The 12,732-nt window shown below is 42.2% G+C and overlaps 2 protein-coding genes across 2 annotated transcripts; both read left to right on the top strand.

Annotated features, from left to right (window-relative positions):
- Positions 1-432: 432 nt before the first annotated feature.
- On the top strand, positions 433-9,259 carry LOC115132433 (45 kDa calcium-binding protein). Its single transcript, XM_029665081.2, has 7 exons — positions 433-581; positions 859-1,229; positions 3,700-3,836; positions 4,930-5,043; positions 5,943-6,101; positions 6,318-6,493; positions 6,747-9,259. The coding sequence occupies exons 2-7, from the start codon at positions 910-912 to the stop codon at positions 6,921-6,923; spliced, it is 1,083 nt and encodes a 360-aa protein (XP_029520941.1). The 5' UTR covers positions 433-581; positions 859-909; the 3' UTR covers positions 6,924-9,259.
- A 1,656-nt stretch (positions 9,260-10,915) lies between these two features.
- On the top strand, positions 10,916-11,891 carry LOC115132646 (coiled-coil domain-containing protein 42-like; the record flags this gene model as incomplete). The annotated part of the gene is made up of 2 exons (XM_029665371.1): positions 10,916-11,140; positions 11,384-11,891. Coding segments are annotated over 2 exons (399 nt in total), but the record flags the coding sequence as incomplete, so codon positions are not given.
- Between the last annotated feature and the right edge of the window lie 841 nt (positions 11,892-12,732).

Genomic DNA, 12,732 nt, shown 5'->3' with positions numbered 1-12,732 from the left:
AGATTGAAGCATTCATTCTATCGATCCATTACATTATTATGTTGAGCAAATGTTTATTTAAACTTCTAGGGGAACATAATGACAAAAGAGAAGCTACACGTATCTAATTATAGTCAAGTTGACTAACAAATAGCCTACCAAAATGTCAGAAATTATAAACATAAACATCTATATCAGGCAACGTTATGCAATCTTTGACTGTAGCCTATGTTCTATATTTGTGGATTAGGGTTGAGTGCTGACCTCAGATTTGGACTTTGTCACATTTATTTGGCGGTTGTGGATGGGTTATTACCAAATGCTGGCAGGTGCGGATGATGAGCAAACAGCTAACCCGCGCACCACTAGCATCGATTCCGCAGCTGAAGTCTAAAGAGGAGGGTCTGTCGTGCGTGAACTTTGGAGCAGCCACGTGTACAGGAAATAGAACCAATCTGACAGTTGTGGTTGGTCGGTTTGTTTTGCTCGTACGACGACGCATTCTTGTCATTGTTAGCTAGGTAGGTGGGCAATCTCTTCCATTTGCTGGCATTTATTTCCGAGCTACGTTCCAAATTTGTGGCGTTGGAGCTCAAAATCAGGTAGGTCAACGTTGGCGAGGCAGCTGTCCTCATACACGATTAGCTATTGCTGTCTTATGTAGCTAGCTAACGTTAACTATGTGCTGCCTTGTTAACTTTATGTGAGTGCATCATTTAGAGCACTTCCGGATAAGACCTGCCTGGCTAGTTATACGCATTATGTTGGGCTTCGTAGCTAGTTAACTAAGAAATGTAGCTAGTAAGAACACTAGCTAATAGTAGTCAGTAATGATGGAAACTAGCCACATGGCAAACTTACCCAATGTCGTGTTGACAGGTGTGTTAATCAGCCCTTGAGCAAGCAAGGACATTGCGCTTGGAAGAAGCCATGGCTATATACTGCAGGACGGCTTGGTACAGGCACCTTATGGCTGTGTCCATGGCCCTGTTCTGCCTGCTCCACAACACCATGGACGTCCATGCCCGGCCAGCTAACATGTCAGCCCTGAAGGACAAAAACAACCCCACAAGTAAAGAGGAGAATGAGATCCTTCCCCCTGACCATCTAAATGGGGTGAAGCTGGAGATGGATGGTCACATCAATAAGGGCTTCCATCAGGAGGTGTTCCTGGGTAAGGAGATGGAGGAGTTTGAGGAGGACTCTGAGCCCAGGAGGAACAGGAAGAAGCTCATTGAGATCTTCAGCAAGTAAGTGGGGATTACTGGCTTTCAATTTCATGACTCGTGAGTCATGTACAGCTGACTACCTTCAACTCTCTGAGTTGAGTACATTCACCTGATGATTACACAGCTTTAGCTTTGTAGTGTGTCTGTATTGGATTTTTTTCACCATGTAGCCTTCATTTGCAGTTGACTTTTGTTTAGGCCAAATTGTGAAATGGTGTGTAGATGCAAGGTTGTAATTGTGATCAATTGAAGAGTCCACTGTCTATGTAGTCTAAACACATCCAGTTAAATAAATGCCTCTGGAATTTTTCCAACTACTATGTATTTTATAAACCTTCTACTTCATGCTGGATGTGTCAATGTCTAGTTCATACATGCATGTTCTATGTGCAGAATTACTGTCTTACCACAGCCACAAAATCTCGCGTTTGAAAGCAATTGTTTTTCTGGAAGCTTTGCTGCACCATTTTCCCTACATTTCCCCCCACATAGGCCAGCCTCCTAACAATTTGAATTCTAGACAATGAGCTATAGCCCCACGACCATTTGAGTGACAGTTAGCAAGATGCACACGCAGAGCGAGAGAGAGCAATGATGTGGTGCACATACACTACATGACCAAAAGTGTGTGGACACCTGCTCGTTGAACATCTCATTCCAAAAGCATGGGCATTAATCTGGAGCTGTTCCCCCTTTGCTGCTATGACAGCCTCCACTCTTCTGGGAAGGCTTTCCACTAGATGTTGGAACATTACTGCGAGGACTTGCTTTTATTCAGCCAAAAGAGCATTCGTGAGGTCGGTCACTGATGTTGGGCGATTAGGCCTGGCTCAGTCGGCGTTCCAATTCATCCCAAAGGTGTTCGATGGGGTTGAGGTCAGGGCTCTGTGTAGTCCAGTCAAGTTCTTCCACACCGATCTCAACAAACAAGTACTGTATTGACCTCGCTTTGTGAACATAGGCATTGTCATGCTAAACAGGAAAGGGCCATGCCCAAACTGTTTCCACAAAGTTGGATGCACAGAATCATCTGGAATGTCATTGTATGCTGTAGCATTAAGATTTCCGTTCACTGGAACTAAGGGGCCTAACCCAAACCATGAAAAACAGTCCCAGACCATTATTCCTACTCCACCAAACTTTACAGTTGGCACTATGCATTCGGGCAGGATGCGTTCTCCTGGCATCCGCCAAACCCAGATTAGTCAGTTGGACTGCCAGATGTGATTCATCACTCCAGAGAATGCTTTTTCCACTGCTCCATAGTCCAATGGTGGCCAGCTTTACACCACTCCAGCCAACGCTTGGCATTGCGCATGGTGATCTTAGGCTTGTGTGCGGCTGTTCGGCCATGGAAAACCATTTTGTGAAGCTCCCAACAAACAGTTATTGTGCTGACATTGCTTCCAGAGGCAGTTTGGAACTCTGTAGTGAGTGTTGCAACCTAGGACAGATTATTTTTACACGCTACGTGCTTCAGCACTCGTCGGTCCCATTCTGTGAGCTTGTGTGGCCTACCACTTCACGGCTGAGCTGTTGCTGCTCTTAGACATTTCCACTTCACAATAACAGCACTTAGTTGGCCGAAGCAGCTCTAGCAGGGCAAACATTTGACACACTGATGTTGGAAAGGTGACATCCTATGACGTGCCACTGCTAATGTTTGTCCATGGAGATGGCATGGCTGTGTGATCTATTTTATACACATGTCATTAACGGGTGTGGCTGAAATAGCCAAACCCACTAATTTGAATGGGTGTGCACATACTTTTGTGTAAGTGATGTAGTAACAATTTTCGGTGACCACTTTTGGCTTTTACTTTCAGAACTACTGGCTAAAAAGTATACAAAAGTACCAGAAAATCTATTTAATGTGTACACCTTTTCATGCTCCAGTTCCTATTTCAAAGAATAGGGGGCATAAACAAATATGATAAGCAACGCAGTGTTCCTGAGAACATGGAGGTGAGTGCACCTGTAATAGATCAACCACAGCAGTCTAAGTAAATACCTGTCCTCGTCTACCCCATACTGGGTAAGCTAGGTGCCATGTAGTAAAAGCTAGGAGGCTGATTTATAAATACCATTTAAACAAAACAGTAGAGATTTTAATCCTACTTGTCACCCTTGAGAAATGTCCACTTGCCAGAAAAGCAGGTTCCTTGACAAATCCTTACTAGCGTTACATTATGTGAACCAATATGCAAAAGGAATGACTGTTGGAAAAACATGAAAGCTTAAACCGTTGAAACCATATTTTGAGCTATGGTTGCATTACTCAGTTGTAGAACTATACAAAATGATCTGGGTTTGGGGCTGAAGCAGATATATGATAGTGGATTTTAATAAACTACTTGAACTTGATACTCCAGTTGAGTGTTTGTGTTTGAAAACGCGACTGTAAGTTGTGTGTATAAGAGCGTCTGCTAGCTAAATAACCTAAATGTAGAACTGAAGATCTGCTGGCTACTTTCCCGTCTACCATTCTCAGGGTGGACTTTAATAAAGACAAGAGCGTCAGTGCCAAAGAGATGCAGCGCTGGATCATGGAGAAGACAGAAGAACACTTCCTGGAGGCTGTGAGGGAGAACAAGATGAGCTTCCATGCTGTGGACCCAGATGGAGATGGTAAGAGAGAGTACACAATTATCTGTGTCTTATTCATTGGGCACCAAATAGAAGAAAACTGACTGCAACAGGGTGGAATTACCTTAGGGCTGGGCGATATATTGAATTAAAATTTTCTAACCATTCCATTTTTTTATGTGTCAACTACTCAAATTGCATGCAGAGAAGACACTACTAAAACACTACAATGAACATTGATTCTGGAAAATGTATGCTCAGTTTGTCACATCTGGTACCATGTGCCACTAGCAGTGTTTTTATAAATGTGCAATTAGCATAAAACACATTTTTATATAAGGAATTGGAAATTCATTCTTATTCTGAGAAATAAGGTAGGCCACCTGATTTCAACATCTGAACAAAATGGTCAGTCTAGCATGCTGTTTAAACAGTTGGAGATGGACAGAAGGTCCCCAGTTCATAACAATTAATGTTCTACCTTGTTATCTAGCAAATAGATCCAAGTTGGCTGAACTTGAACTATAAAGATTAGCTGGCTACTCACTTGCACGTGGACTTGTGCTTGAGAGGTTGTTTGAGTGTTAATTTTCTATAATTCCTGCTATAAGAAGTTAGTCATTATTAGTGAATGAGAGTTATGCATGATTCTGGTTAAATTTGTTACAAAAAGGGCAATTTCACACACCGACTTGAAAGCCAGATCAGTCATATTGCAAAAAAGCAGGTTAAACTATTTTGATTCTATATTACATTCTTAATGGGACTTATATTTGGTCTAATTTCACATTAGAAATACTGTATGTTGTGAATCACCCATAATGTTGAAAAAAATGTATATTTTTAGGCCATATTGCCCTGACCTAGGCTACCTTTCTCTTTCCCCCAACAAGAACCACTAGTTTTCATTTTCTGTAGGTGTTCCCTAATGATACACAGCCATAGTGGTCACCTATTTATTAAGAGCAATTTTTGTTACCAACACTGATGTCCTACTGTTAGGCCTTATAGCTGATCTGTGTGCCACAATATAGCTCAGACCTGATGACAATACAGCACTGTTTCTCACATCTGGCTCAAAATTCTTACTACACAGTCAAGCCCCAGTGCCCTAACTGATCTATTCTCACCATAGGACATGTGATGTGGGATGAATACCGGGTGAAGTTTCTGGCCAGCAAAGGATTCAATGAGAAGGAAATGGCTGACAAGATAAAGAACAGTGAAGAACTGAAGGTGGACGAGGAGAGTAAGTTAGTCCACAATATCATCCACTTTAGCTGTAGTCCATTCATTTCTCCTGGTTAATCAGGATTCCTTATTTTCCACATCCTAACATGCTATTGTTGAAATTGACCTACCCAGGGCCTCCCGAGTAGTGCAGCAGTCTAAGACACTGCATAGCAGTGCTAGAGGCATCACTACAGATCCGGGTATGATCCCAGTCTGTGTCGCAGCCGGCTGCGTCCAGGAGACCCATGAGGCATCGCACAATTGGCCCAGCGTCGTCCGGGTTAGGGGAGGGTTTGGCTGGCTGGGATGTCCTTGTCCCATCGCGCTCTAGTGACTCCTTGTGGCAGCCGGGCGCATGCATGCTAACTTCAGGTAGCCAGTTGTACAGCGTTTCCTCCGACACATTGGTGCGACGGAAACGGCCCAGCGTCATCCGGGTTAGGGTAGGGTTTGGCCGGCTGGGATGTCCTTGTCCCATCGCGCTCTAGTGACTCCTTGTGGCAGCCGGGCGCATGCATGCTAACTTCAGGTAGCCAGTTGTACGGCGTTTCCTCCGACACATTGGTGCAGCTGGCTTCCGGGTTAAGCGAGCAGTGTGTCACGAAGCAGTGCGGCTTGGCGGGGTCGTGTTTCGGAGGACGCTTCTTGACCTTCGCCTCTCCCGAGTCCATACGGGAGTTGCAGCGACGGGACAAGACTAACTACCAATTGGATATCATGAAATTGGGAGACAAAAAGGGGTAAAAAGTGATTTATTTAAATAAAACAAATTAACCTTCCCCCAAACCAATATCCTACTTTTCCAAATGTTTTAATGTTCACGATAAGTCTTTTTAATTTTGCTCGGCCAATAATGCTTGTATTGAATGTGTCTCAGTGGACTATCAAATTACCTTATTATTTGAATCCCTGCAGCCCAGGAGGTGCTGGAGAGTCTGAAGGACCGTTGGTTTCAGGCTGATAACCCCCCAGCCGACCAGCTGCTGAATGAGGAAGAGTTTCTCTCCTTCCTGCATCCCGAGCACAGCAAAGGCATGCTCAAATACATGGTCAAGGAGATCGTTCGTGACCTCGGTATGTACTTTCTCATATGATTTGAATTCAGTTAGTGTGTATGCATAATGTCATAACTAGGTTTTGTGAAAACAATGATTTGAATAAGAAAATGAGAATTGATTAAAGTACACAGAATAAATACAGAAATTGTGAATGACCCATGATCAATCATGAAAAGCTTTAAAATCTAATCTAATGCTGTTTGAGTTTGATATTTATTTTGTGTTTTTAAAGACCAGGACGGCGACAAGAAGCTGACTCTGTCTGAGTTCATCTCCCTGCCCATGGGCACCGTGGAGAACCAGCAGGCCCAGGACATCGACGATGACTGGGTACGAGAGAGGAAGAAGGAGTTTGAGGAGGTCATCGACAGAAACCATGATGGCATCGTGACCATGGAGGAACTAGAGGTGGGTGTCCTGTGTTAGAAAAACTCATAGCTACAAAACCCTACAAACGCTAGGTTTATGATGGGTCGTAGAGGCCTATAAGTGAACACAGACTGAACAAATATCATGTCACAGAGGACTCTTTCCACTGGGTACAATGCAGGACCTTGTATAGGATAGTGTCATTTTATAGTTGCAGAGTAAACCATGAACATTTTAGGCTAATTTCCTTCCTTTTTCCCTGTCTTTCCCTCATGCCATCACTACTCTCCAGGAGTACATGGACCCTATGAACGAGTACAACGCGCTGAACGAGGCTAAGCAGATGATCGCTGTGGCCGACGAGAACCAGAACCACAACTTGGAGCTGGAGGAGATTCTCAAGTACAGCGAATACTTCACTGGCAGCAAGCTCATGGACTATGCCCGGAATGTTCACGAGGAGTTCTGAAGACAAGCTGACAAAATCCTCCCTTTCCCTTCTAATGTGGGCATCCTCATAAGTCTTCTCTAAGGACAGGTCTGTCTTATTGATGAAAAGAAAAGCCTGATGTTCTAGTGTGCAATTCTGTGTTTAAATCCTAGCCCCAGCCGAGTGACCTGGCCTCCCCCAGTGACTCTTAAAGTAAGGCATAAAACATCCTTCATTTCTGGACTGTCTGCCTCTTCTAAACATCAGAATGAACCATTGCCAAAGTCTGCCTTCTGTCTACAGTGGGACTTAAGTTGTATTATCTCACGTATGATAATGCATTTTGGGTTTTCAGTGCATTCTAGACACTGCGTCAACTTCATGATTCATTTGTGTTTGATATATTGTGAAATTTATGTCTGAGTAATTGGAACAAGATTCATTCCCCCCCTCCAGTGAAGTAGTTGAGGTGTAAGGACAACTTACACAATTGGGCCTACAATATTTGTAGTAGTGCAGAACCGTTCTGTTTTTACTGCAAAATTATTTAAATTGCATTACTGTAAAGAATGTAAATATCTTCGTTCTTTGGATTTCCCATCACATTCTACATTTCATAATGTCGCTCGGAAGTAACTGTTTACCAAGTCATCAATCATATTGACCACTGAGCTGAACCCCAGTAACCACTGTACTCTCCACACTCAATGACTACGTGCTTGCTGCCCTTGTAAACAATTGTTTGACATTTGTCGATTTGGTAAGAAGTTCACACTGCTATGTCCTGATAGGTGTTGATGATTCTATGATCCATCTTATTCTTTGAAATGAGTGCTTATGTCAGAATTATGGTGTTTTAAACCTCTACTGCAAAAATGTCTCATTGTTTCCATACATTTGTTTGCCTTTGTCTATAATTCCAACTGGGGTTTTGCATTTCCAAAAATATGTAAGCTCTGTTAAATATCTGATACAATCATTACAAATGAATTAGCAATTTGTTAGCATGGGTCTGATTTTTTTTATTTTTTAGTTTAGAATGTTTTTGCAGGATTTTGACATGAGCCCTCTGGGTACCTTGCCCGTGTCAATTGTCCATATCTTTGTCTGAGACTGGTGTAAGAAATTAACTTATTTATTTATTTGTTGTTAGTCTTTTGTTTACTCTCAAAGCAGTTACATCAATATGTAAAGAAAAAAATCTTTATTTTCCCAGTGTTGTACTTTTAGTTTTTCAATGCTTATTTGTTTTTTCCCACTTCTGCAAATGTTGAACTTAAATACCAGATGGATATTATTTGTCATTGAGAAATTCCTTATTTCCTTGTGGATCCTACCAATTCAGCCATGTTTGTACCCCTTGTCATACTTTGACAAAGCTCTGTAATATACAGTACCAGTCAAAAGTTTAGACACACCACCTCATTCCAGTGTTTTTCTTTTTTTAAACTATTTTCTACAAAACTGAAATAACACATGGAATCATGTAGTAACCAAAAAAGTGTTAAACAAATCAAAATAGATTTTATATTTGAGATTCTTCAAAGCACAAAAAACAGCAAGCACTATGAAACTGGCTCTCATGAGGACCGCCACTGGAAAGGAAGACCCAGAGTTACATCTGCTGCAGAGGATGAGTTACCAGCCTCAGAAATTGCAGCCCCAAAAAATGCTTCACAGACTATATATAACAGACACAACTCAACATCTACTGTTCAGAGGAGACCGCATGAATCAGGCCTTCATGGTTGAATTGCTGTAAAGAAACCACTACTAAACGACACCAATAAGAAGAGACTTGCTTGTGCCAAGAAACACGAGCAATGGACATTAGACCGGTGGAGTGCTGCATCAGATGGCCTGGCCTCCACAATCACCCGACCTCAACCCAAAGGAGATAGTTTGGGATGAGTTGCACCACAGAGTAAAGGAAAAGCAGCCAAGTGCTCAGCATATGTGGGAACACCTCCAATCATTTCCCATGAAGCTGGTTGAGAGAATGCCATGAGTGTGCAAAGCTGTCATCCAGGCAAAGGGTGGCTACTTTGAAGAATATAAAATATTTTGAGTTGTTTAACACCTTTTTTTGGTTACCACAAGATTCCATGTGTTATTTCATAGTTTTGATGCCTCCATCAAAACCCTGGAATGAGTAGGTGTGTCCAAACTTTTGATTGGTACTGAATGTGTAATATGCATTCATCAACTGCTTTCCTGCTTCAAGGACAATATCCTGTGGAAATACATCAGTAACTTCGATCCCGTCATATAATTGAAATTATAAAAGAAAAAGCTCATGCTATCAGAATGTGACAACGCTTTAGCTATACATTGTATTCCAGATTAAACAATAAATATTTCTTATCAATCTCTGACCATAGTCTGTACCCTAATGTTTTATGCCCCGATAAATATATATTTCAACATTTTTGCATACTAACTTGATGGCCAATAGTTCTTCGCTAGGCATTTTAAATTGGAGCTTGCCATGAGTGGAGCTTGCCAGAAAACAATACATTTTATTATGTCCATTATTCTTTCCATTCTGTTTTTATTTGTAATAGTTGTAGTTGCTATGAGACTATTGTTATATTTTGACTCGATTCTGTGAACTGCATTGGCTTTGTAAAGCTACCCACAGAAATAGTCAAAACATCTCCCGTCTGGATTACTGCAACTCGCTGTTGGCTGGGCTCCCTGCCTGTGCCATTAAACCCCTACAACTCATCCAGAACGCCGCAGCCCGTCTGGTGTTCAACCTTCCCAAGTTCTCTCACGTCACCCCGCTCCTCCGCTCTCTCCACTGGCTTCCAGTTGAAGCTCGCATCCGCTACAAGACCATGGTGCTTGCCTACGGAGCTGTGAGGGGAACGGCACCTCAGTACCTCCAGGCTCTGATCAGGCCCTACACCCAAATAAGGGCACTGCGTTCATCCACCTCTGGCCTGCTCGCCTCCCTACCACTGAGGAAGTACAGTTCCCGCTCAGCCCAGTCAAAACTGTTCGCTGCTCTGGCCCCCCAATGGTGGAACAAACTCCCTCACGACGCCAGGACAGCGGAGTCAATCACCACCTTCCGGAGACACCTGAAACCCCACCTCTTTCAGGAATACCTAGGATAGGATAAAGTAATCCCTCTCACCCCAACCCCCCCCTCCCTTAAAAGATTTAGATGCACTACTGTTCCACTGGATGTCATAAGGTGAATGCACCAATTTGTAAGTCGCTCTGGATAAGAGCGTCTGCTAAATGACTTAAATGTAAATGTAAATGTAAAAACATTAGGCCTCATTAGGCCTTGAATTATACAGTTGAAGTCGGAAGTTTACATACACCTTAGCCAAATACATTTTTAACTCAGTTCTTCACAATTCCTGACATTTAATATATTGTAAATGAAAAATATTATTAGTTGATTATAAACAATTCCTGACATTTAATATATTGTCTATGAAAAATATTATTACTAGATTATAAACATGTCAGTAAATTTGTCCAACTATTTCATATATTTTGGCGAGAACCTTCGAGATGACCTGTTGTGAGTAAAAATGTGACATTTAACCTAGATATTTTAGGAACTTTCTCCTAAAATGTTAGCAGCTTCTATCTGTTCCATGAATGTATTTACTTTCCTCTACCTACACAAACACAAACCATGAGTCTTCTGCTATCACTTCTTAGCCTAAACAATATTCTCTACTCATCAGTCAGACTCAGAGATTAATTGGTCATACTCTTCCATGACCTCACTCAGAGATAAACTTGTTATACTCACCCATGATCTCCGGACAACGAGGTGAAACGATGTTGAGCTGTTAGGAAAGCCGGCCGAGAGAGGGAAATGACTAATCAGAAGCAGGTGGACATGGTGACTCTACAGGAGGATACAAAAGCTCTCATCAGAGGGACTGGCTAGAGAAATGAGTGCAAAAGAATGCCATCTTCCCCCATTACCTGGATAAAGTGGTACAGGATCTTAGGTCTATACAAGTGCTTAGGCCATATGGGCTAGGGGCTGATTTTTTCTCTCTAAGTTTCAGGAGGCCCGACAGGTGATGTCTCGCTACGACACGTTGATGCTGACCCGGGAAGACCTGGTGCCCACTACCCAGCAGAACCAGGACAGCACAGAGAAAGCCCGAGCCCAGCTGAACCCCTTCACAGAGCAGAGCAACGACACCCTGCTGCACTACAACACTCTGGCCCAGCTACGGAGCCAGCTGGACAAGTCCCACACTGAGGGCATCATCTGGGTGAGACATGAGATGATCACTCTCCTTATAATGTGTATTTTATGGTGATTTATCTCTGAGGGACACAGTTTCTCGGACACAGATGAATAAAGTTAGTGCTGGACATAAAAGCTAACTGAATGGTGATCTACCACTGAACCTCCTAGTTTTAGTCTGTGTTGGGGAAACCAGCCAGGTTACTAAGAGAGTCTGAAATCAAAGAGGGTTTGATCAAATTATTACAATTTCTCTCTTGATATACAGGAATCAAGATGGGCCCACATTCAGAACACAGCTGCCAAGAAGACACTTCTGTTGTGCACAATCAAGATGGCCACTATCAATCTTTACCAGAGTGTGTGCAAGAGGGCCAAAGACACTGGGGATTTACCTGTTGCTCCAGAGGACCCTCCTAAGCAGCTGGAAAAGGTACCATAGGCTACTGTGCTGCTGTAAACGCATGACTCAGCATTATTCCGTTTGTGCAAAGTTGAGGGTCGCTAGACTCAAATGTTCATTATATTTACGTAAGAGAAAAGGACCGAGGACACAGATGGTTATTGTATCGTGTGAAACACTTTGACTTCCTGATGTTGTGGGATTCTCTCTGGTGTTTACAGAACATTGGTGCTGTGACATTAGGATTTCAGAGCCTGTTTAAAGAAAGCGATTGTAGCAATAGAGCAAACGATTACAAAGTATGAAAAAAATACGAGTGGCTGCAGTATTGCCGGCAACATTGATGATGATTAGGAGTATATGCTGTATGGGCTGTTAAGGCATAAGTGTATGAAAGTGTGTATTCTTATTTTATATTTATGTAATTAATTCATTGAGCTGTTCTTGTCTATTTATGTTCTTTATTATGTTATGTTTTGTGTGGACCCCAGGAAGAGTAGCTGCTGATTTAGCAGCTTCTAATGGGGATCCTAATAAAATACTATTCATGAACCACTCACAGGATAGGGTATTGTGCATCACAAGGAATAAATGGGGGGGATTAGAAATTATGATCATACTGATATCTATGCAGGTCATGACAGCTGTGGAGTGCTCTGATGCATAGTTTACCTGTCTCCTTTTTCTGATCAAGGGGATTCCCTTAATCTGCCAGAATATGTAGCAGATATCATACCTATATTTGCATAAATTGTGAATCCTCTTCAGTGGTTCCCAAACTTTTTACAGTCCCGTACACCTTCAAACATTCAACCTCCAGCTGCGTACCCCCTCTAGCTCCAGGGTCAGCTCACTCTCAAATGTTGTTTTTTGCCATCATTGTAAGCCTGACACATACACACTATACAATACATTTATTAAACATAAGAATGAGTGTGAGTTTTTGTCACAACCCGGCTCGTGGGAAGTGACAAATAGCTCTTATAGTACCAGGGCACAAATAATAATAATCAATAATTTTGCTCTTTATTTAACCATCTTACATATTAAACCTTATTTGTGAATTGAAAATGGTGAATAACTCACCATAGGTCAATGAGAAGGATGTGCTTGAAAGGATGCACATAACTCTGCAATGTTGGGATGTATTGGAGAGTCTCAGTCTTAAATCATTTTACACACAGTCTGTGCCTGTATTTAGTTTATGCTAGTGA

The sequence above is a fragment of the Oncorhynchus nerka genome, linkage group LG7 (assembly GCF_034236695.1).
Source record: "Oncorhynchus nerka isolate Pitt River linkage group LG7, Oner_Uvic_2.0, whole genome shotgun sequence".
Classification (NCBI taxonomy): Eukaryota; Metazoa; Chordata; class Actinopteri; order Salmoniformes; family Salmonidae; genus Oncorhynchus; species Oncorhynchus nerka.
This window is presented reverse-complemented; position numbering and strand designations above follow the sequence as displayed.

What these genes read in the sequence shown, in the direction of transcription:
- LOC115132433 (XM_029665081.2), top strand. Translation starts at nt 910, where the DNA reads ATGGCTATATACTGCAGGACGGCTTGGTACAGGCACCTTATGGCTGTG. An exon ending in ACTGAAGGTGGACGAGGAGA is followed by an intron (nt 5,044 to 5,942) that starts GTAAGTTAGTCC and finishes GAATCCCTGCAG; the next exon opens with CCCAGGAGGTGCTGGAGAGT. An exon ending in TGACCATGGAGGAACTAGAG is followed by an intron (nt 6,494 to 6,746) that starts GTGGGTGTCCTG and finishes ACTACTCTCCAG; the next exon opens with GAGTACATGGACCCTATGAA.